General features: G+C 37.6%; 1 protein-coding gene across 3 annotated transcripts in view; it reads left to right on the top strand.

Annotated features, from left to right (window-relative positions):
• TSPAN12 (tetraspanin 12) overlaps positions 1-25,107 on the top strand; it is a 100,949-nt gene that overhangs the window by 60,208 nt on the left and 15,634 nt on the right. For all 3 annotated transcript variants that reach the window (XM_036246842.1, XM_036246844.1, XM_036246843.1), the window contains exons 5-7: positions 970-1,044; positions 4,870-4,977; positions 8,827-8,970. In XM_036246842.1, coding sequence (XP_036102735.1) covers positions 970-1,044; positions 4,870-4,977; positions 8,827-8,970 — 327 coding nt within the window. The remainder of the gene's footprint in view (positions 1-969; positions 1,045-4,869; positions 4,978-8,826; positions 8,971-25,107) is intronic.

Genomic DNA, 25,107 nt, shown 5'->3' with positions numbered 1-25,107 from the left:
ACTTCTCTTTCATTTCTGATTTTGTGTATTCGGGTTCTTTCTCTTTGTTTCTTGGTGAGTCTAGCTAAGGGTCCATCACTCTTGTTTGTCTTTGCTGTGTTTTCATTTACTCTTTTATGTAACAGATACTTAGTGAACACCTGCTTTGTGATGAGGAACACAATAGTGTCCCTACCCTTAATGCCGTTGTCATCCCACTGAAGGGAAATAATCAATAATCCCAACTACTTGGTACCCCCATCCTGACCCCGCACCATAGGCAGAGTAGAAGATCAAGAACAGTGGCAATATTTTATTTCTGCTGGAATTAGTGAAGAGAGCTTTCAGAGAGCCCATTCATTCTTACACTTTTGCTACTTACTTCTGCAAAGTTACTTCCACAACGGGAGAGGTGACAAGTTATAGCCTAGAGAACATAGCTGTCTTGCCCTCCAAAATTTATTGTGCACATTCCTGCACAACTCACATCATCTACTTTTTGCATTAATGTTCTCATTTATAAAATGAGGTAGTCCTATCCATTTCACAAGAGTTTTGAGTAAATTAATTATGAAAGTTATGATAAGTAGAGCACCGTCCCAATGACCCTCTTAGGTGAGTATTGCATATTATCTGTAGATGTCTCTAAATTTGCTGAAAATTCCCCCATCTATTCTTGAGGGAGCTTTCCAAATTTGTGCCTTTTTTCTTTTTTGTTAATCTTCATCCAAGGATATTTTCCCATTGATTTTTTGATAGAGTGCAAGGGAGGGAGGGAGGGAGAGAGAAACATTGATTGGTTGCTCCCCCATGACCCCTTTCAGGGCAGGGGATTGAACCTTTGGCTCTAACAGCTGAGCCAAAACAGCCAGGGCTGCCTCTTTTCTTTTTCACTGGATAAACAACATTGAGTAATATTTAGCTTGTCTCAGATGACCATATTTTACTTTGATTCTACTCTAACAGCATTAATTTTCTGTTTTTCTACAGTACTTTGGAAGTTTACTTGTCATTTTCTGTGTAGAACTGGCTTGTGGTGTTTGGACATATGAACAGGAAATTATGGTGAGTTCAAAATGGGATACAATCACAATCGGACACAATATCCAGTTCAGCCTTATAAATCAGATACTTTGGAGTAGTTTAGGCACACAAATATTAATTTGAATATTTATACTATATGATAACAACATATAGTCCCAGTACTTCTGAAAAGTAACATTTTCCTTTCAGTGTCTAAAGCATAGTTCCAAACCATAATTTGCAATGTTTCATTTGGCGTACTATATGTGTCTTTAATTCCACAGATTGCTTAAGCTAAAAATAATATATGTTGTAAAGTCATTTTACCAACTTCTGAGTATATAGTATGGAAAGATTCATATTTGCAACAAGATTTAAGCTTGAAAATCTGCCTGAAAGCCTTATGAAAAAACTATACGCCCATGGCTAGGAGGCATGTTTGCCCTGTTTGCAACAAGCTGAACCATCTTCCCCTTTGAGAAGCACATTTGAGGAATTGCTTGTGTGTTTACCCCAGCCTAGAAACACTTTCACAGTTTGACACTTGGCTACATGTAAACAGCTCTTCAGCATTTTTCTCTTTATTTTTGCATTTGAAAGAATGACACCAACTTTTATAGTTATGTTAGAAGGGATGAGAATCAGTTTCTCAGTCTTAAGATTTTAGCTATCGTGTTTGATTTTACGATTTGCACTTCACTCTTTCTCACATTGGGCATTGTTACTTATTTAATGTTTGTTCACTTTATTGGTGGAAATTGGTAGGCTTCTCACCATGATGTTGAACGCATCTACATGTCTGTGACTGCTGGCTGTTTTCAGGGTGACAGGCCAGATTTTCCCACCGTAAGTGACACAGAGTAATTCTGTTTCAGTAAGATGGTGCTTTTCAACATGTAGTCCTTAGACTGCCTGTCTAGCAGGAGTCACCCAAGGTGATTCTCAAAAACATGCATTATAGGGCTCTAGGCCAGATCTGCTAAATCAGGATGGAGGGGAAGGCAGAGGGAAAAGGGGCAGAGGACTAGGATGTGGGTGTGTGACAGTTTCCCCAACCAAATCTTCAACTCTGTAAAATTTAAGAGGTTTTACACAGAGAGGCAGAATATTTTGTATTTGTTTCAGAGAGGCATTTTGGCAGCTGTGTAAGAAAACCGAAGTTGTTTTTGGTACTGATGCAGTTATTAAAGATTTTATGGTGAATATGCTGTGACACTGTTTTGATTACTAAGTGGTAATTGCAGACTAGTGGGTTCTCTGCATACTCCAATTTATATGTAAATTATGCTTTGGCACTGCCTTTAGTCTGAACCCCTCTGAAAAGCCCCCTGAGCACACCCCACCAGTATGCTTCCAGTGTAGGACAACTCTCAGTAAAAAGAAAGAATTTATAATTATTTATTTCTCTATTAGAATTTGAAAATTCAGGGCAGGTTCTAAGTATTTTAATGTAAACTTAAAAACTTTCTGGAAACTAAAACTCCTATGAAATAGGGATACTCTTGTGTCTTCGAGAATTGTATTTTCACTCTTCATACCCTAGAAACTGTATACATAAGGGAGTGAAACATTAGTTTTTTCCTGGGTTTCAGTTTCCTGGGTTTTATTGATAAAGAGATGGTCTCTTAATTTTTTTCTGTTTTTAAAAAATACATGTATCTTGTTGATATTCAAGCAAAAAACAGTAAATTATAGAATTAATTCTTGATCCCTTCATTTCAGCTTTTGATTGTGTTTTTTTTTTGATAATTAAAAGGTTTTTAGAAATGTATTTACTCTCTGTGAATTTAAAAAATGGTTTCTATAGTGTTTATGTCATAATAATATTTTGTAAATCTCCTAGGTTGAAACACATTTGAAATGAATTAATTTAATGTATTTGAGTGGAAATATTTTGATCCTAATATAGTTCTAATATACTTGAGATAATTAAAAGGAATTTATACTTATTGTTAGATACTGTCTACAAATATCTTTTAGGCATCATAGTGGTAATGGATGGGTATACCCTGTCATCTCAGTTGATAGCATACATTACTCTTTTGCTTATGTAAATCTTCCCCATTATTGTACCCTCCACCAGGATAGAGCAAGGCCTACTTAAAAGTAAAGTATGGAAAGTAGTCTGTTATAAAAAAGTTTGAGAGATTTTAAAAATTGATTTTACACTAACAGCAGTAGGAGTGAAAAGTGCTATTAAAGTTTACTAGCTGCCAAATTGCAGAACTCAGCCTTTGCATAGAATTGTCTTTGTGCTCTTAGCTGTTCCATGCAAGGAGCCAATAAATGTGTTTTCTGCCCTGGCCAGTTTGGTTCAGTGGTTGGAGCATTGGCCTGAGGACCAGAGAGTCCTGGGTTCGGTTCCCGCTAGGGGCATGTACCAAAAAAAAAAAAAAAAAAAAAATCTTCAAATGTGTTTTCATTTGTGGCCAGATCACAGTATTTTGTTCCAGAATCTCGGTGATCTCCTCTGTTTCTTGACACATTTGGTCTCAGATTGACTGTGGTCAAAAGGGAGAACAACTTATATTTATTTTGGAAAATAAAATTAAAAAATAAGTCTGTTCCAATAACCAAACCAAAAGATTTCACATCAGGCTGTTTCTCCCATCTTTCTGTTGTTTATATAGTCATCGCTTATTAATTATTTCCTCTCTCAAAAAAAAATCCACTAATGATATCATGTCAGATTATAAATTTCTAGAGAATTTATTCACTTTCATGTATTTTATGGTCACAAGGATATGAGACAATAATAATTTATAGTGAGTAGCTTGAACTTTAGCTAGTTCCTTGAGCTTTGTTGAAACCACATGAACAGTAAGTTTACCCAGTCAGTCTGTTATGTATGGAACAAAGTTGTGTGCCCACATGATGGATGTTTTCTTTTGTATTGTGCATTTCCAAGTAATAAAAAAGAAAATTAACAAAGGAAAAAAGTGAAAAATTTCTGTGGTCAGGAATTTTTCAACTACCCCTATAGATACCACTATTTTTTAAAATTAAATTTCTAAATAATCGAATTCTTGAGTTAGTGTCCAACTTGCTTGTCTAAGCCTGGTCTGTATTAGTCCATAGATCAGGTGTGGATGTCTGTCTACTCTCCCAAGAGTTACTTTAATACTGCATGTGTCATGAAACTAGGGTTTGTGTGCCTCATGTTCTCCCATGGCACCGTCAATAAAACAGTGTTGTGCTGACTAGATTTCTGGTCAAGCATTGTCTTGTGTACCTGAAGCTCTGTCATGATTAAACAATCTGTTAAGAGACATGGTGCCAGGAGACTTGAGAACAGAAACAAACAGTGCTTTAATTTGGGAACTAATCTTTCTAGAATTCTAGCATTCCTCTAAAATCTAAATTTTGAAAAGGTGTTTACAAGCTTATTCCAGAATGAAGCTTAAATTGAATTCTTGTTCTTCTTAATCCCCCCCCCCCCCTTTTATGTTAAATCTATATAATCTCCAGTCACTTCAAAAAACTGCAACTTTATGAAATGAAACCGAAAGGTGCTGCTCTGCGGGGATCATTTGCTATGAAGAGCTCTTCAGGTGTATCTGTGGAATAAATACAGTTTACTTGATCTGTGATTTCCTTGAGCTCAATATTGGCATTAAATGATTTTACATTACTTTGCTTAATATGATGTACTTCATCAGTTAGTACAAAAAATCTACATGTAGAGATTGTTCGTAAGTATTTAGTAGCTCAGAGTTAACTTAGGCTGCAAACAAATATAAAGTATTTGTCATTTACAACACAATCCAAGTATGTGTGAGTATGTGTATGAAACTATGAGTGATTGAGTTTGTGGATAGTGTGTTACAGTTGTTGATATTTTGTTTTGTTTTGTTTTTTTATCATCAGGTTCCAGTACAGTGGTCAGACATGGTCACTTTAAAAGCCAGAATGACAAATTATGGCTTACCTAGATACCAGTGGCTTACTCATGCTTGGAATTTTTTTCAGAGAGAGGTAAATGCTACAATTTCTGAGGTAAAGGGTATGGGTTGAATGGCACACTTTCAAAACACATGTTCACAGCTTTGGCCTTGGTCACTTTCTCTGTGCTGAAAAGTTAAGCCTGTGATTCAGTTACCACTGGTGTGATTCTTTATCGAGACCTACCTGAAGGCTCTACTTTTCTTCCCACATGTATCATTTCTTCTACTTTTCAGTGCTTCACTATGGTTTAGAATTTTTTAAAACCCTTTTTACTAAGCTATTGTGAAGTTTCTTTTTAATGAGAGTTCATACATATCGAAATTGTATTTGAATAATTTTTTGTAACTTTTAGAGCTATTTGTATTTTAAACATCTTTTAAAATGTTTAAATGATCATTCTCATTTGAGAAGTCGGAGTCAATATATTATTAAAGGTATGAGCTTTCTAGTCAGAAAATTCTGGCTCTGTTGCTTACTATTTCATGAGCTTCTATAATTTACTTAATTTCTTTAAGCTTCATTCTTTACTTATAAAATGGGGATAATAAAATACCTCCTCGAGTTCTTGAGATGATTAAATAAGTTTGATCTTACTTAGCTTATGGTTATTAATAATAACATTACAAAGTATAGGTGCTCTTAGCTTTTCTTACCTAACTTCCATAACAGCACTGCATGCAATCATCTTCTCAAATAGGGACTACATTTAGATGTTTAAAATCTGGTGACTTGAAGTTAATCATTGATCTTGCTTCACACCAAGCTTCTCTCCCAAGCAGTTTCCTTGTGACTGGAGTGACATTTCCAGATGACCAAGTATATCCGTTTCCTTTAATTTTATTTAGAACTGGGGCACAAAGCGTTTGAGAGTCAGTGTCTTACATGACAGATAACCAGCTTTCTGCTCAGTCACTGTGGCTTGAATATGGGCAGAAGTTCAAGTCCAATATAATCTCCAAATCTGGCCCTTTGTGTTACAGTTGTTGAGATGGTGAACATTATCATTGTAACACAGATTTCCTGTTTATTTAAATGCTTCCTGACTTTGTTTGTTTACTATTCATTTGTACTAAAAACAACATGCAAGGAAAATAAGTAAAGCATTAGGGAATTTATAGAAAGCTGTGTTCAGCTACTGCCCTAGGTAGAAGCTGCCCAGATCTCTTTATTTTGGAGGGTTTGTAATGTAGACCATGATAATCCAGGTTAAAAAAAACAAAGCGAGTTTCCCGCCCCCAGTGGTAGGAAGAGGAGCTCTACTTAGAGAATATACAAGCATCACAAATGATAGCACCCATATTTTTAGATTTGTTGCATGCTAAATTTCCTCCTCCATATCGTAGCCCTACTTTACCCCAGAGGAGGTGATGAAGACCTCTGGGAATCCTGAGTTTTAAAAAACCCCTTGCACTAATTTTCCAGGGCTGTGGCTGTAACAAAGCACCACAGAATGGGGGCTTACACCACAGAAATATATCGTCTCACAGTTCTGAAGGCTCAAAGTCTGAGATCAAGGTGTGCAAGATTGGTTTCTTTGGAGGCCTCTTTCCAGGGCTTATAGGTAGTTGCCTTCTCCTAGAGTCTTCATGTTGGCTTCCTCTGTATGTGTTTGTGTTTAAATTGAATCTTCTTATAAGGACATCAGTCATATAGGTTTAGCTCCCACCCTAATGACCTCAATTTAATTACATCTGTAAAACACTGTCTTCAAATATGGTCACGGTTTGGGGATGAACTTCAACGTGAACTCTGGGTGACATAACATTCAACCTATAACACCCTTCTTATAACACAAATGGTAGAGCTAAGAGTGACCTTGCCAGCCCCAGTGTTCCTGGCTCCTCATTTAGTGCTGTTCTGTGCACGTCCCTCAGCTTACTGGACTCTCACTTAAGCCCAAGTGATGCTTATTTACTACCTTAAAGAAACCCTGCCTTTTAAAAAACGTGCTTATGTATTTTAATGTCGTGGTTGGAGAATAGGCTTTGGAAGAAACAGGCTCTGTCACCTACTGGTCTGTGATCATGGGAAGTTACTTGACCCATCAGAGTTTGAGTTTTTTGGTATATAAAATGGTGATGATATTTTCTTAAATTTATGCAGTGCTAGAAAGAGTGGTCCTCCCTTACAATGCAGTTTTGAAGGAGGTAGGTACCCTACAAAGAGATACAGACCACAGTCATGTGTGGAATAATAATGGGTTTGCTTAAAGGATTTTTCAGGAAAAAATTTCAATTCAGTATCTTCTGTTGATGATGAAAAAAACTATATATAAAAAAAACATATCTCAGTCACTGATTAAAGTGAAGAAAATGTTTGGCACTGAATGTGATATGCTTAAGTTCTTTGGAAAAAGTCATTTCTGTGGAGCACCTCATTTCCTGACAAGGCCAGATGAATGGGATGTTCTATTGTGTATGGGGTTAGAATGGTCCAAGAACTGTTCTTCTGTCATCAACCTAGGAAAACACATGTCATTAGAAAATGAGAGAGCTAAGTTTTCTCCGAGTGCAAAGATTTCTAAAGGACTGACTTGGAAATGTAGTAGTTTATGATATTTAGAAAGTAAAATATTTGTATTACATATGATTTTATATGGAATCTGAATAACATAGACTAGGTGATGTCAAATTATGTTTGACTTAATTTGTGATACCTATAATATATAGTCTTCACTTTTAGAACAAGTTTATAAAAGGAAATTAATAAAAATGTTTTCAAGTTTCTTGGAAAATTTTAGTATTGCTCTGAGTGGTCAGCATTTATAATACTCTTAAGGTGATTTTTGCTCTTTAAAAATTAGATAATTAGGCAAATGAAAAAATGTAAAATTATATTTAGTATTTTCCTTGTTTCATTTTCCAAGAGAAGTTCAGAATTTTTCAAACTGGATTTTAATTTAATTTCAAAGAGTGGGTTGTGGTATTTTATGGCACAGTGTCAGTCCTGGCCACAGATGGATCTGTTGGGCTACATAATTTGCAGAGCCAGTCACTCAGCCGAGTTCTTCTCAGAGACTGCCCATAGCCCTTCTTTTTCACTGTATGAAGAGTAACCTCATTTACCCAAGGGCAGAAAATTATCATAGTTAATTATTCTGAACCTAATCTACATATGTCCTTAAGCAGTGTATTTAAACCTTGGCCAGAAAAAGTATTTGCTAATCCTTGGTGAAATGAGACAAAAAGAAAAGAAGACAAAAGAGCTTTTCTTAAATCAAACTTTGTTCAGGTTAAAGGCACATCATTTCTTCGGAGATTTATGTCATAGAATACGATAATTTATTGCAAGAATCTTATTTGGTTGAATAAAAATTTATTGTCCAAACTTACATTTACATCTCAAAAATTTTTAAATAGTTTTCTGGTTAATGAATCCCAGTCTAATAATCTTTATGATGGGGGCTTTGGTCAACAAATTTTTCTATAGAGATTACAGAAAATTTAATGTAATATTTGCCCTTTTAAGCAATTAAACTGGTAAGTAGGCAAATATATATAGATTGATCAACTACTCTCCAGTACCTAGAGGCTTAGTGATAAATATAAGATTTGAGTTATTTGTTTTGTTAGTTGTGTATATGAACTCTGTTACTATATGATCACTTGTAGAGGATGTTATAGTTGGGGAGTGAGACTCAGTCACGCCTGACCTGCTTTCATGGGTTATGGGCATTAGTGTTCAGAATTGCCCCGTTATATGCTCCTTTACTGCATTTCTATCATCAACATAGATGGTACACAGGTCATTAAGTGATGACAGAAATGAAATTGGCTTTGGTTACAGAAATTTAAGAAATCTAATACTTAATCTCCTATAAATTAGGAAGATATTTTTATAATTTCTGAGCCTGAAAAGTCTTTTTTTTTTTTTTTTCAGTTCAAGTGCTGTGGAGTAGTGTATTTCACTGACTGGTTGGAAATGACAGAGATGGATTGGCCCCCAGATTCCTGTTGTGTCAGGGAATTCCCAGGATGTTCCAAACAGGCCCACCAGGAAGATCTCAGTGACCTTTATCAAGAGGTAAGGCCATATGTGTTTAGCTTGTCATGGTTGAAAGTCTTCTTATAATGTTAAGTAAAGAATCAACAATATGCCAATGAAATTTTCCTCTTCTGTTCAAATATAAAGGCCCTTAAAATTTTTCTCTGATGTGTGGAAAAACAGGGTAAAACTAAAAATTAATGTAAAAATCTGAACACTGTTCACATTTAAACAAAGGAACTTGAAAAAGACTAGGTTTTAGAATCAATTGGATTTTATTTTATTTATTTATTATTTTTTTAATTTTATTTTTGTTATAGATGTTTCTCCTTTTTTACCCCATTGATACCCTTCTCCCCGTCCCCGGCGTTGTTGTCCATGTCCATTGATTATGCATACATTCATATAAGTTCTGTGGTTTTTTTCTTCCCACCCCCAACAACCCCCCCCTTCTGAGGGTTATCAGTCTGTACCCTACTTCCATGTTTCTGGGTCTACCCTATTCCTCAGACTGTTATGTACATTATATTACATATATAAGTGAGATCATGTGGTACTTGTTTTTTTCTGCTTGGCTTGTTTCACTTAGGATAATACTTTCCAGGTCCCTCCATATCGTCTCAAAGGATAAGAGACGGTTCTTTCTTACAACTGCATAGTACTCCATTGTGTATATGTACCACTGCATTTTTATCCATTCGTCTACTGATGAACACTTGGGCTCTTTCCAGATCTTAGTTATTGTAAATAGTGCTGCTATGAACATGGGTGTTCATATATTCTTTCTGATTGGTGTTTCACGCTTCTTAGGGTATATTCATAGAAGCAGGATCACTGGGTCAAATGGCAGTTCAATTTTTAATTTCTTCAGGTAGCACCATATTGTTTTCCATAGTGGCTGCACCAGTCTGCTTTGCCACCAGCAGTGTATTAGAGTCCCGTTTTCTGCACACCTTTGCCAACACTTGTTGTTTGATGATTTGTTGATGGCGGCCATACTGACAGGTGTAAGGTGATACCTCATTGTTTTAATTTACGTCTCTCTGATGAGTGATGTTGAACATTTCTTCATATGTCTCTTGGCCATTTGTATGTCTTGTTTGGAGAGATGTCTATTCAGTTCCTCTGCCCAGTTATTAATTGGGTTCTTTGTCTTCCTTTGGTTGAGTTGTATGAGTACTCTATATATTTTGGAAATTAACGCCTTATCTGATGTATCATTGGCAATGATGTTCTCCCATACAGTGGGTTGCCTTTCCATTTTGATGGTTGTTTCTTTTGCTGTGCAGAAGCTTTTGAGTGTGATGTATTCCCATGTGTTCCTTTTCTCCTTTGTTTCTGTTGCCTTAGGTGATGTATCAGTGAAAATTCTGCTGCGTATGATGTCCGAAATTTTGTTACCTACAGTTTCTTCTAGAATTTCTATGGATTCACGGGTCACTTTTATGTCTTTTATTCATTTTGAGTTTATTTTTGTGTATGGTGTAAGTTGATGGTCTAGTTTCATTTTTTTTTTTTTTGCATGTAGCTGTCCAATTTTCCCAACACCATTTATTAAAGAGGCTGTCCTTACTCCACTGTATGCTCTTGCCACCATTGTCAAATATTAATTGAGCATATTACCTTGGGTTCATTTCTGGGTTCTCTATTCTGTTCCACTGGTCTATATGCCTGTTCTTGTGCCAGTACCATGCTGTTTTGATTACAGTCACTTTGTAGTATAACCTGATATCTGGTATTGTGATCCCACCTACTTTGTCCTTCTTTTTCAAACATGCTGTGGATATTGGGGTCTTTTTTTGGTTCCATATGAACTTTTGAAGTATTTGTTCTAGTTCTGTGAAATATGTCATTGGTATTTCGATGGAGATTGCATTGAATCTACAGATTGCTTTGGGTAATATGGACATTTTAATGATGTTAATTCTTCCAATCCATGAAAAAGGTATATGCTTCCACTTTTTTATATCTTCCTCTATTTCTTTTTTCAATCAATGTCCTCTAGTTTTCTGCAAATAGGTCCTTTACTGCTTTGTTTAAGTTTATTCCTTGGTGTCTTAATTTTTTTTGCCATGATGGTAACTGGGATTATTTTTTCAGTTTCTCTTTCTGTGAGTTCATCATTGGTGTATAAGAATACCATCGATTTCCTGACTTTAATTTTGTATCCTGCTAATTTGACAAATTCATTTATTAAGTCTAGTAGATTTTTGATGGAATCTTTAGTGTTTTCTATGTATAATATCATGTCATCTGCAAATAATGACAGTCTCACTTCCTCCTTTCCAATTTGGATCCCTTTTATTTTCTCTTGCTGATTGTGTGGCTAAGGCTTCCAGTACTGTGTTAAATAAGAGTGGAGAAAGTGGACATCCCTGCCTTGTTCCTGTTCTTAAGGGAAATGTTTTATTTTCTTCCCATTGAGTATGATGTTAGCTATAGGTCTCTCATATATGGCCTTTATTATATCGAGATATGATCCCTCTATTCCCACATTACTGAGTGTTTTATCAGAAATGAATGATGGATTTTGTCAAATGCTTTTTCGGCATCTATTGATATGATCATGTGGTTTTTATTCTTCATTTTATTTATGTGGTGGATCACGTTTATTGATTTGTGAATATTGTACCAGCCTTGCATCCCTGGGATGAATCCCACTTGGTCATGGTGAATAATTTTTTTGGTGTATTGCTGGATCCGATTTGCTGGTATTTTGTTCAGGTATTGGCATCTATGTTCATCAGGGATATTGGCCTGTAGTTTTCTTTCTTTGTAGTTTCTTTTTCTGGTTTTGGAATTAGAATTATGCTGGCTTCATAAAACAAGTTTGGAAGTCTTCCTTCTTCTTGAATTTTTTGATATAGTTTAAGGAGAACAGTGTTAGTTCTTCTTTGAAAGTTCGGTGAAACTCCGCCGTGAAGCCATCCAGGCCTGGGCTTTTGTTTGCTGGGAAAGTCTTAATTACATCTTCAATTTCTTCTGTTGTTATTGGCCTGTTCAAGTTTTTTTTTTCTTCCTAGTCCAGATTTGGGAGACTGTGTGTTTCTAGAAATTGTCCATTTCGTTTAGATTGTTGAATTTGTTTCCACATCATTGTTCATAGTAGTTGTTAACGATCTTTTGTATTTCTTTGGTGTCATTTGTTACTTCTCTTTCATTTCTGATTTTGTGTATTTGGGTTCTCTCTCTTTGTTTCTTGGTGAGTCTAGCTAAGGGTCCTTCAATCTTGTTTATCCTTTCGAAAAACCAGCTCTTTTTTCATTGATCCTTTGAATTGTTTTTTTGGTCTCTATGTCATTTATTTCTGCTCTGATCTTTACTATTTTCTTTCTTCTACTTGCTCTGGGGATTTCTTTGTGTTTTTCTTACTAGTTCTTTACATTGTGTGGTTAGACAGTCAATTAGAAATTTTTCTTGTTTCTTGAGTTATGCCGGTAGTGCTATGAACTTCCCTCCCAGAACTGCTTTCGCTGCATCCCATAGATTTTGTGTTGTTTTGTGTTCATTTTCATTGGTTTCCAGGAAGTTTTTAATTTCTCCCTTGATATCCTTGATAACCCATTCATTGTTTAATAACATGCTATTTAGCTTCCATGTGTTCAAAAATCTTTCAATGTTTTTGTTGCAATTGATTTCTAGTTTCATGTTATTGTGATCTGAGAAGATGCTTGATATGATTTCAGTCTTCTTGAACATGTAGAGATTTGGTTTATGTCCTATCATGTGGTCTATCTTTGAGAATGTCCCATGTGCACTTGAGAAGAAAGTGAATTCTGTAGTTTTGGGGTGTAATTCTCTGTAGATATCTATTAAATCCATTTGGTCTAGTTCTTCATTTAGAGTCTCTGTTTCCTTGCTAATTTTTTGTATAGAGGATTTATTCAGTGATGTCAGTGCGTGTTGAAGTGTTCTGCTATGATTGTATTGCTGTCGTTTTCTCCTTTGAAGTCCTCCAGAAGATTTTTAATATATTTTGGTGCTCCTATATTGGGTGCATATATGTTTATCAAGGTTATATGATCCTGTTGGATAGATCCTTTCAATATTATGTAGTGGCCTTCTTTGTCTCTAGTTATGGCCTTCATTTTGAAATCTATTTTATCAGATATGAGTATTGCTACCCCTGCTTTTTTTGCTTTCCGTTTGCTTGGAAGATTTTTTTCATCCCCTTACTTTGAACCTATGTCTTTTGTTGTGAGGTGGAACTCTTTTAAAGAAAATATAGATAATTCATGCTTTCTTATCCAATCAGCTACTCTGTGTCTTTTTATCAGAGCATTCACTCCATTTACATTTAAGGTGATTATTGATATGTACTTATTTATTGCCATTTTTGTTTAGTTTGTTTATATTTTTCTTTCTATTTTTTCTACTAATTATAGCAGTCCTTTTAACATTTCTTGCAGTGCTGGTTTGTGCTAATATATTCCCTTAGCCTTTTTTTTTTTTTGTCTAGGAAGCTCTTTATTTGACCTTCTATTTTAAATGATAGCCTTGCTGGATAGAGTAGTCCTGGATTCAGATCCTTGTTTTTCATGACCTTGAATACCTCATGCCATTCCCTTCTGGCCTGTAGTGTTTCTGTTGAGAAGTCAGCTGAGAGCCTTATGGGGGTTCCTTTGTAGGTAACCTGTTGCTTATCTCTTGCTGCTTTTAGTATTCTCTCTTTGTCTTTAATTTTTGGCATTTTGATTACTATGTGTCTTGGTGTGGGTCAATTTGGGTTCTTCTTACTTGGAGCTCTCTGTGCTTCTTGTGCTTGAATGTCTTCTTCCTTCACCAAATTAGGGAAGTTTTCTGTCACTATTTCTTTGAATATATTCTCTAACTCTTGCACATTTTCTTCTTCTTCAGGGACTCCTATTATGTGAATATCATTACCTTTCCAATTGTCCCACAGTTTTCATAAGCTGTCTTCCTGTTTTTTAATAATTTTTCCTTTTGGTTTTCTGATTGTTTAATTTTTTTCTACCCTGTTTTCTAATTCACTGATCTGGTCCTCAGCTTCCTCTACTCTGTTGTTTAGACCTTCCAATGTGTTCTTTCTTTCTGATATGTCATTCTTGATCTCTTCTTGGTGGTTTTTAATTTCCAGTTGGTTGATTTTTAGCATGTCCATGTCCTTACTCATGCTGTTTAGCTTCCTCAAGATCATGGCTCTGAATTCTAGCTCTGTTAACTTGCCTGACTGCTCCACCTTGATCTCATCTTCGGTGGAGGTCTTTTGTTCTTTCATTTGGCTTTTATTTCTGTGTTTCACCATTTTGGCTAACACAGATCCTGCCAAGTTTTCCCTATAGGTATTGTTGTTCTGCTGTTTGTGGCTCACTCTCCTGGGTTTAGATGAGTGTGGGAGTACCCACGTTAAACACCACTGTCAAGTGTTACTTTCCTGGTTAGAGTAGCTAGCCCAGGAATGGTACTGTTATCCTGTAGCTTTTTGCCTGTAGGCTAGCAGTCGAGGTTACTTGAGGAGTTTGAGGTTGTTAGTTGATTGTAAAACTGCCTCAGGTGCTCAGTGTAAGGGGATTTCCTAAGGGTGCGGCAGATGCTAGCTGTTAATGGGCCTCAATTTTTAGTTCAATGACCCACCTGGGTGGGGTTGAGTCTCCAAGGGAGGGGCTGTTGCCTCTCCCTGGGAGCCCTGGGAAGGAGCAAGGTGGCCACCATCCTGCATGGCTCCAACTCAGCAAAAGTTCTGAGCACCCTCCAAATCCCGAGTGTCCACACACAGTTCCAGTCCAGTGTGCCCTCCCTCTCCAGGAGCCCAAGATGAGTGGCTGTGGCTGTTTTAGCAACTGCCCCAGCTCTGCCCTGTGGAGCAGCTTGGGACTTTAACCCGAGAGCACTGCTCACAGCCAGGGCCGCTGCTGTCTGTGGGCTCCCAGCCCCCTTTTGCACCTTCCCAATCCTATCAGGATTGAGTCAGTGTCTCTGGTTATATGGTCCTCGCAAGCTGCTTTTCTGTTGCTTTTTCCTGTCGATTTGTCTGTTTTAGTTGTAATTCCAGTTTAGTGCTGGGAGATGGTCTGTGTAGCTTCCATTCACTCTGCCGCCATTTTGGAATTTGAATCAATTGGATTTTAAAGGTGTTGTCTAAGAATAGAGTTCTATTGCCCTTTCTTTGGGGTCCTTTGAAAACATATACATGCAGAGAATGTAGCTGTCTCTGGATGGTCAGGAAAACACAGTTTGTAGTTCCTGAGCAGAATGTGGTGTAGGGCCTTCACATGGATTACAACAAGTGGGGGTTGTGGGGGGAACCCCACTGTTAGGAGAAAATTCTGGTCACTACTCATCAGTTCCCCCTGCTAGCTAATAATCGGTGGTGTGAGTTTTAGTTACTTGTTTTAATGGAGTTAGATGCTCATCGGAATTAAAATCAGTTGTCCTGTGCCCAAGAAACTTGCATATTTGTTTTTTCTGGAAAAATTTGTCAGAATCGTAGATTATTCTTTTGTTAGCAGAAGTTTTCCTATAACTTTGTTTTAAATGGTGAGTTTCAAAAATTTTTAGCAACAAAATTCTTTTTTCAAATAAAGATTTAGAATTAGACCATCCTGTACAGTAGCCAATAGCTACATGTGGCTATTTAAAATTAAATTAAAATTTTATCTCCTCAGTTGGACTAACCTCTTTTCCTTCCTTCCTTCCTTCCTTCCTCCCTCCCTCCCTCCCTCCCTCCCTCCCTCCCTTCCTTTCCTTTCCTTTCCTTCCTTCCTTCCTTCCTTCCTTCCTTCCTTCCTTCCTTCCTTCCTTCCTTCCTTCCTTCCTTCCTTCCTTCCTTTCCTTCCTTCCTTCCTTCTTTCTTTCTCTTTATTGTTAATCCTTACTTAGGGATATTTTTTCCCATTAATTTTTAAGGCGTGTGGAAATGAGTGAAGGTGAAAGAGAGAGAGAGAGAGAGAAAGAGAGAGAGAGAGAGAGAGAGAGAGAGAGAGAGAGAGAGAGAGAGAGGAACATTGATGTGAGACAGTCACAGCAACTGGCTGACAGAAACATGTGCCCCAGGTGGGGCCTGGGATCGAACCTGTAACCTAGGTACATGCTTTTGATTGGGAATCAAACTCGAGACTCTTCAGTGCAAGGGCTGATGCTCTAACCACTTAGCCACACCAGTTTGTGCTAGCCACATTTTAAGTGCTCAACAGCCTCTCAGCATTAGCTGCTGCTGTACTGCTATACTAGGCAGTGCAGATGTAAGACTTTTCTATCATTACCGAAAGTTTTATGGCAGCTTTGATCTAGAGTGGAAGCTCAAAATGGAAGGGAAGCTGCTCAAGCTGAGGGACTGAAATCATTTCCCAGATACACCCCCAGTCTAGCACCTGGGTACCACTAAGCACTGTTGAAAACCTCTGGCTTAACAGATACATTAATGATATCACACACACACACACACACACACACACACACACACACACATGCACATAGAGTATAGTTATACAGAATGAAACTGTAAATTAAAAAGACACATCAGGATTTATAAAATATGCCTTTTTATATATTTCAAGATGGTGACCTTAGGAGGTTAAACATTTTTCCTAGAAACATTAATATTGTTCAAAACATCTTTTAGGCAGTCTGCTAAAGTCAATTGTAGAGATTCACTGGAGTAAGCTTCATAATTTATAGTGTAAATTAACTAATTTGAAAAAGATATTGGATTACTTGCACAAATGATCTATTACATTCATGTCTTCGTATGAGTAACTTTGGGATGTTAAATCATCTCAGAGGACAAGCCTCTGCCACATTTAAGGAGATCCAAAATAGAGTGATTTGGGCTTAGAAGACAGGCACAAGGAAGAGTGTCAAATATTTTTTAAGAGATACAGAATTATACTAGTTTTCTAGGGCTACTGAAACAAAGTGCCACTAAGTGAGTAGCTTAAAAACAGATACTTATTGTCTCAGTTCTGAAAGCTGTAAATCTGAGATCAAGGTGTAAGCAAGGTTGGTTCCTTGTGAGGAGTGTGAGGAAGAACCTATTCCATGCCTCTCCCTCAACTTCTTGTGGTTGGCTGGCCAACATTGGTATTCCTTGTGTTCTAGAAGCATCACCCTGATCTCTGCCTTCACCTTCATATGGAGCACTTCTTGTTTGTGTCGGTCTCCAAATTTCCCTTTTTATAAGGACACTAGTCCCTCACTCTTCTCCAGTATGACCTCATCTTAACTAATCACATCTGCAACAACTCTATTTCTAAATAAGATCAGATTCTGAGTTAGTGGGGATTAGGACCTCATCATATGCATTTGGAGGGGACATAATTCAACTCTAAACAAGAATTGTTGAAACAGCTTAATAACTCAAGTTGTTTATTTTAAAAGATAATAAAAAACTTTTAGTCATGCCTTATACTACCGAGAAGCATTGTGTTGGGATGTTATCATTTTAAACATATTATGTTTAGTAACATTTTGGCTTTGAATAAAAAAGAGTATACAAGCTATTATATATTGAACAAAGAACTGTTGGGTCAGTGTGTGAGTTCCTCAGTGATTATGCAGTACCTTGTGTTCTGGGTGAAAGCTGAATATCGGCTGTGCCTCTAGCAGGTATGGCCAGCTTACAAGTGCACCAGTTAAAAGCCCTGCTTATTCCATAAAACAAAAACGTTCTAAGATAATATTAAATGCAGGCATAATTGTGGATATTCAAACACATTATAACTGACCACTAGATTAAAAAACAAACAAACAAACAAAAACAGATGATTACAGGATAGATACAAGTGTAAACACGTGAATTGAAACTATTAATTTTCCTAGTGTATACTTAATTCATTTGTTAGTTTTTAGGAGTGGCAAGTCAGTATGGAAAATTCTTGGACTAAAACACCATATATAATAATTTCTATTTTCTTTAGTGATTAACACTGATAATATGATTATACTTAATATTGACCATGAGAATGGCAAAACATGAATCAATTTGTCAGATGCTCCCACAAAGTAATTTTTTTAAACTGATTTTAGAGAGAGAGGAAGGAAGAGGGAGAGAGATAGAAACATCAATGAAAGAGAATATCCATTACTGCCTCCTGCATGCCCCACACTGGGGATCAGGCTCACAACCTGGGCATGTGCCCTGACCAGGAATCGAACGGTGACCTCTTGGTGCATGGGTTGATGCTCAACCACTGAGCCACACCAGCTGGGCCACAAAGTCTTCACTTCAATTTTACTTTATTTAGTTGAAAATCATGCAATTTAATATTTAATAAAAATTTCTTATAAAAATTACAATTCAGTTTTATTAGTTTATTTTAATTATTTCTACTAGTAATATTTATAATAGGATGCTTTACTTTTAGGATGTCTATAATTGCTTGTTCAATGAATTTTAATATTGAAAGAAGCCACACTGTTGTGCAGGGCAAATTTGATGGCCCAGATTATTTAAAAAAGGTTTTTTAAAAATATATTTTCATCAAAAGACTTTTAATAGCAAGCTGGTATTGCCAATTATGAGACTTTTTTTCGACAGAATTCCAGCAGAATTGTTGTATCAGAGTAATCTGCTTTTGAATTCTATAATTAATAACAGATGCTAATACTGGTAATATTATAGTGTATCGTTATATGCATAGTTGACTTACAAAAGTGGATCACTTAGTAGCTTTATGACACAAGTGCAATTAAATCCATCATTAAAAATAAGATTTAATTCCATTTTGCCCTGCAGAACATATGTTTCCTAATTGCAGTGTGTTGAGAGATCATCCACCTGGAAGATGAGAGATTTAGACAGAAGAACAAGGAAGGGACAGCTGGAGCTATTTGAGGCATTTATTCTGAAGTAGCAAGTGCTAAAGGGAGATATTTCAGATGTCTTCAGATATTTCATTCAGAACAGGAAGTAGACTTACCCATTGTTGCTCCAAGGGCCAGAGTCACAGGAAGAAAATTTTGAGTCAGTAGAAGGAAGACCTTGCGCATCAAAATCTGTCCAATTGTGATACAGGTTCTCTTCTAAAATAGTGAGTGTCTTATCTCTAAAAATATTAAAGTCAAGGTCAGAGAGCCATGTTATTGGTGGGTAAAATGGGTTTTTAAATTAAGAATGAAACTGGACTAGATGAACTTCAAGGTCCTTTTTATCTTTCGTATTCTGTAAGCTCAGAGATAAGAACTGGCTTTCTTCCTGCAATTTCTGTTCAGTAGTCTAAAATTAAGGAAATAAATCATTCTCAACCATCTGGTGGCCTGCTTGGTCCCTGACCCAATAATATTTTATGGCATATTTGAAACCTGTGAAAAATGACAGAGCAGAAATATCGCAAAAATTGTGCATTTTAGAAATATTCCCATCAGAGTTATTGTTGGGTCTGGTATATAACCCCTCACATATCTGCATTAGGCACAACATGTGTATAAAAGTATAGATTTAAAAATCACAGTTGAAAATATCTCTAAACATCGATTTGGTCCCATTGCATTCATTCATTCAAAATGTTTCGTGAGTATCTACTGGGTCCCAGGTGCTGAGGATATAGCGGAGAACGTTGCAGGCAAAAATCTCTCCTCAGGTATAACTTACTTATATTCTAGTTAGGGATATAAACAATTAGCAAGAAAAAATAATTTCAGGTGGTGGTAAGCACTCTGAAGACTCTGAACAGGGTCATGTGCTGGAGAATTTCTTTATTCGTGAGGGAACTACTTAAGATAGGACAGGTAGGATTAGGCCGTTTTAGGAGGTGACATTTGAACTGAGACCACTTGATTTGAAGGGCCCAGCCATGCAGCTCTGTCATGCATTTTAGCCTAAGGAACTGCAAACACAAAAGCCCACCCAGTGGTGACCTGGGCCAAAGATCACTGACTGATTGCTTACTTCCCTGTTCTTTGGGGCTGTTTGTGTAGCCACACTCTCCAGATACAAAATGTGAGATGTGGCCTCAGCAAAGTATCAGATTCAGAGTTTAAATTGGTAAAATACAGAACTAGGATGCAGCTCTTCTTTCACTTGCTGAGTTTTTCACCATCTCATTTACTAGAGTTCTGTGTCTTTACTTGGTCTTGAGAAGGGAAAAAGAAAGAAGACTAAAAGTATCTGGTAGAGGTAAAGTCTTAGTAGAGCAGGGACTCCCACCCTCTTGCCTATGGACCTGTGCTTGTCCTGGATGGGCTTCAGGGAAAGAAGTGATGCTGCTGACATTGCTTTTGATATTTTAAATGCATTTTTTCAGTGACTAGGATCTGTAGCTTTCATTAACTTTTCCTGGTGTCTCACTCCTGGAAGTGTAAGAAGCGGTTGCGGAGAACAGTTGACAGTGTTTGCTATCTCAGGCAATAAATGAAGCACAGACATCTCTTCAAAGGGGCTGAAATGACACTTTCTTCCAATGTAGGCCACTTCAGAAAAAGGAAGTCAATGGGCTCACAACAGACCCTACTTTAAATGGACCAACTAAACATGTAAAACAAATAGGGGCAGAGGGTCAAGTATTCTGTAGCCCCAAGGTCAAATTTGTGTTGTAGTTAGGAGAAAGGCCACTAAGAAAGATGTTGACTGCTTCTTCAGAAAAGTTATACTCTCAGAAGTATAGTGCTGGACAGAAATGTTTTCCACATGATGTGTGCCTTTGAAACACTTTTTCTTTAGACCTTTATTCTTTATATGTTCCATGAGGTGTTGGGTTTGAATATCAAATACTCTTAATAATTACTTTGTGACAAATAATTTGAACCAAGCCATTGCTGCCTCTTTGTTTTTATTTTTGGTAATCCTCACCTGAAGATATTTTTCCACTGATTTTTAGATAGAGTAGAAGGGAGGGGGAAGAGACATTGATTTATTGCCTCTCGCATGACCCTGACCTGAGCTAGGGATCAAATCTGCAACCCAGATACCTGCCCTTGACCAGGAATCAAGCCTGCAATCCTTTGGTCCCCAGACCAATGCTCTAATTGCTGAGCCAAACTGACCAGGGCCATTTCTGCTTCTTTAGATGGCTGTGTATTCCTTCACTAACAGGAGACATGTACAAATAGTGAGCTAGAGAAGGGCAGGGCATGTAGGTGAGAAGAGATGTGATCTTTCTCTCTGGCTTGTGAAATGAAGAACCCAAACGATGACAAGTATGTGCAGGTCTCTGATGTTCACAGGCTGTAAATGGATATGTAGGGGTGCTCCCCCACGCTAACAGTGAACCACAGTGAACCACATGGGCTGAGTTGTTTGCAGTTTCTGTTCTCTCAGTTGCATGTTAGCTGCTGTGTGGGCCGAGAGCAGTTTGTTGGTCCTGTTGTACCCAGTTGCCCTTGGCAAGTGGTTTTTGTTTTATAATCTAAATACTTTTTTTTTTTTTTCCTGGGCAGTATCTTTTTGTTAACAGTCTTTTCTTGCTAATATCTTTGACCAATTAGAAAAGTGAGTCAAACTATGTATCTGTTTTAACTAATAAAAACAACTTTTATAATTTTCACACACAACATCTGAAACACCTAAATATTTCCTCAGCACTTCTGAGCCAGAGGTAGAGACTTGGCTGTTGTGGATGAAGAGAAGATGATGGGAGTGGGCGTATCTCCCTCTGGCAAGCTCTCATAGTTACAGGATTGATCATTTCTCTCCTAGGTGACCCTTCTCTTAAGTTACTAGTGGGATTCTTCTTAGAACCAATTAAATTGCTACACTGGAAACACACACAGTTAGGGGTAAGTGTTGAAAGACAAGTCCAAGGCAGAAAGTGAAAGGTAGCAGCTTAGGCCCCTGGTCAGGTCCTGGCCAATTACACTAACCAAAAGTGAATCAAATCTCCATAGGAATGATTCACACAGTGGCTAGAATAAGAGCTATGAATTAAATTATCTTAAATTGGGGCACAAGAAGGAGCATGACATACGGTAGGCAGTTCTTAATGGCCATTGTGTTTATGCAATGAAAGCACATAGAGGGCATAGAAATCCATTGGGCTTCCAATCTTAAAAGATAGGTAGGGTTAGCCAGGTGCAGAAAATATTTGGGTGGCATGGGGCTAAAAAAGGCCATTCCAAGCAAAGAGGCAATGGTGCAGTTAGAGCTGGAAAGGAGACAGCAGGTGCGAGCATGGGGCATGAGGAGGGACATGCAGACATGGCTGGACAGGACGGGTGTTGGATTCTGAGGGGCCCTGGATGACCTGATAATGCATACATTTTCTACAGAAGTCAGAGGATAGTTTTGAAATAAAAAAAGACCAACATGTTTACCAAATTGAGGCATTATAAAAGGAAAGCTTAGGACAGAGTCATCCTGAGATTCTGATTTATTCATAATGAAACTCCATTCTCAGATAAACACACATAGAATCTCCTGCCCAGATAGTAAACAGTAGGCAGCTTTCAGGCACAGTGGTTATTTAGATGGAATATCCCCAAGAAGTTCCATTCCCAGGGTTCTTTTATATAAAGTCAAAGACACTCCCTCCTGCCTCTCTTTTGACTTCATTATCTCCTCAGCAACTGCTGGCAGGAATCAGCTTGGGTGATATCTGTTTTATCATTCAAAGCCCTACAGAGCCAGTTTGGGCTTGGTAGTGGTGACGGTGGTGGGGTGCGGGGGATCCCTTTTATCTCTAGGTTTTGCTTGATCTAATCAGGCCTTGAACTATCCTGCCAATTTTGCTTCAGGTATACAAATGCATTATTATTTTCTTTTACTCTCTTTTTCAGCGTAATTCAAGTGTGAGTTTCCTGTTACCTATTCACTATTCAAACAACTCCCCCTTATGCTTTATTTATAGAGACTTGCAGATTTTGCCTTCAGAATTTACTGATATGAAAGCAATTGTAATATTTTGACCTGGCAAAGTACCCCACAAAATAACAGTTTGATTTGTGCTTAAAAATCATTGTATCAGCAGAGAATGAGTTGAGGTGAGGACTGAGTTTTGCTCGAGGCAGGGGGATCTGTAGGAAATGGTTGCAGGTCATTCATGTGAGTGATTGTAAGGTCTGGGATTCCGGCTGTGCCATTCTTAGTGGAAAGGAGGGAATGAAAGTGAAGGATATGAAAGAGGAAGAATGAACAAGACTAGGTGATGACTTAGCTGTGGAGAGTGAGTGGCAGAGAAACTGCAAGGACACTTGACTTTGACTTGGACCCTGAGAAGCCATTTTCGAGGGGAGAGGTTGGCTTTATTCTGCTTTGGAAATGCTGGGTTTAAGGGTCCTGTCCAGGTCAGTGTGCTCCCAGTAGGAAATGCAAAATTTAGGAGACAGAACTCATCCAGAGATAGGAATTTTATGTGTATTGATTAGGGAAAGAGCTAACTCAAAATACAATAGCTTGAATAAGGTGGAAGTCTATTTCCCTCTTATAGACCAGTCAGCTGGTCCAGTCTGTCTGGTAGCTGCCCTGCACAAAGTTTATCTGGGGGTACAAGATGGTGAACCTACGTCTCAAAGTTGCCTTTTTTTAATACCTGCCTTTCAAAGTTGCTCCTGTTTTACCCCAGTTTCAGTCAGTGGGGAAAGGAGGAAGTGGGAAGGAACACACTCCATGCATTAAGCTCTACATTCATCACCACTGCTTACATTCCATTGGAGAGGGCTCACTTGGTTGTGCTTAGCTGCAAGGGAGTCTGGGGAATGTGGGCTAGTGGTCTGTGTTCCCATAGACTACACAAATCACCGTAAAGAGGTGGAGTACAGCTGGGGGTGCGTTGGGGACTAACAAGTTACAAGTGTTATCAGTGCATATGAGGCAATGAATGCATGGGAGAAAAGAAGACCACACAAAGTGATGTATGCAGCTAAGGACAGAGTTTGGGGAATGACAACACTTAAGGGCAGAGGAAGAGTCACTAACTGTAGACCGAGAAGAAAAGGAAAGCAGTATCCTGGAAGTCAAAGGAGGAGAGGTTTTTAGGAATGAGTATTGCTCCGTGGTTAACACTAGTCTCCAAGACCAGACTCTTTGGGTTAAATCTTTGATCTGCTTCTTACTAGCTATGTGACCTTGGGCAAATTTTTAACCTTTTTGTGCTTCATTTTTCTCACCTTTTTTGGTGAGATCCAACCTGAAAAATGAGAATTACAAGAGCACATACAGAATTTTTTGGAGAATTAAGTGAATTCACCTATTTAAAACCCTTAGCACAGTGCCAGTGTGTAGTATATACTACTGATAGCTGAGAGCTACAGTAAATCAGAGATGGAAAAGAATACACTGTATTTTTCAAATAAGATACATGTTTATATCGATCTGTGAGCAAATATTTTACACCCATTATCTCCTTTAAACACTTACAGTATTTTTAGCTCCATTTCACAGATAAGAAAATGAGGCCCAAAGAGGGTAAGTGACCTAGCTAGTCAGAACTAGTTAGTGACTGAGCTCAGATCTAACTCATTCCAAAGGCCGTACTTTTAGACACTAAAATTTTGAGATGTGGAATACTTGGTGAGGAGAAAACTGAGTGTTTATAGATTTTTTCCACTTCTATACCTCACTTTTCTTATCTGTTAAGTGAGATAATAATAATACCTACCTCATTATAGTCTTACAAAGATAAATCAAGCTACTTAAAGAAAAACCCTTAGCAAACCACTTGGCACATAATAAAACAAATCTTCAAAGCATGGTGGTGGCTAATGACAATAATAACAGTAATTTGTTAACACTTATTGAAGTAAATTAAAAAATTAGCAGCCTATGATTAGAGTTTTCACTAGCCAAGTTCCCCCTGCTTTTGCTTGTAAGGACCAGAAAGTACATGTTTTCTGATTATGCATATTTGTGCTGGCTGAAGCTAGATTATTAGGTCAAGGTTTTGGGGACTTCATGTGGTTTCCCACTCTACTTGTTTTAACACCTTTTCACTTCTAGATGAACATTTAGGTAGACAAAGGGCCCAATGAAAGTCAATGCTGGGACGAGCAGTTTGGAAAAGTTCTGCTGGGTCAGCCGGGGAATGCCTGCCGCCGAACTGGCCTCACTGGGGAGGCAGCCCTTTCTGGGCTCTCTGACTCTGGTCGCGCAATAACCACATGTTTTTTTTCAATTAAAATGTTTAGTAAATGTAGTCTTTTCTATTTGATGGTTCTACCTATCTAATGGGATATATTGTGAGGATTAAATGAGATACGAGGGTCTGTCATTATTAAGAAATATGAAGACATTTATACTGCATTTCATGTGCATGGGTTTGGTTAACCTTACTCTTAAGAAAACAGAAA

The sequence above is a fragment of the Molossus molossus genome, unplaced genomic scaffold (assembly GCF_014108415.1).
Source record: "Molossus molossus isolate mMolMol1 unplaced genomic scaffold, mMolMol1.p scaffold_m16_p_7, whole genome shotgun sequence".
Lineage (NCBI taxonomy): Eukaryota > Metazoa > Chordata > Mammalia > Chiroptera > Molossidae > Molossus > Molossus molossus.
The sequence above is the reverse complement of the archived record's forward strand: the minus strand, read 5'-3'. Positions and strand labels throughout refer to the sequence as shown.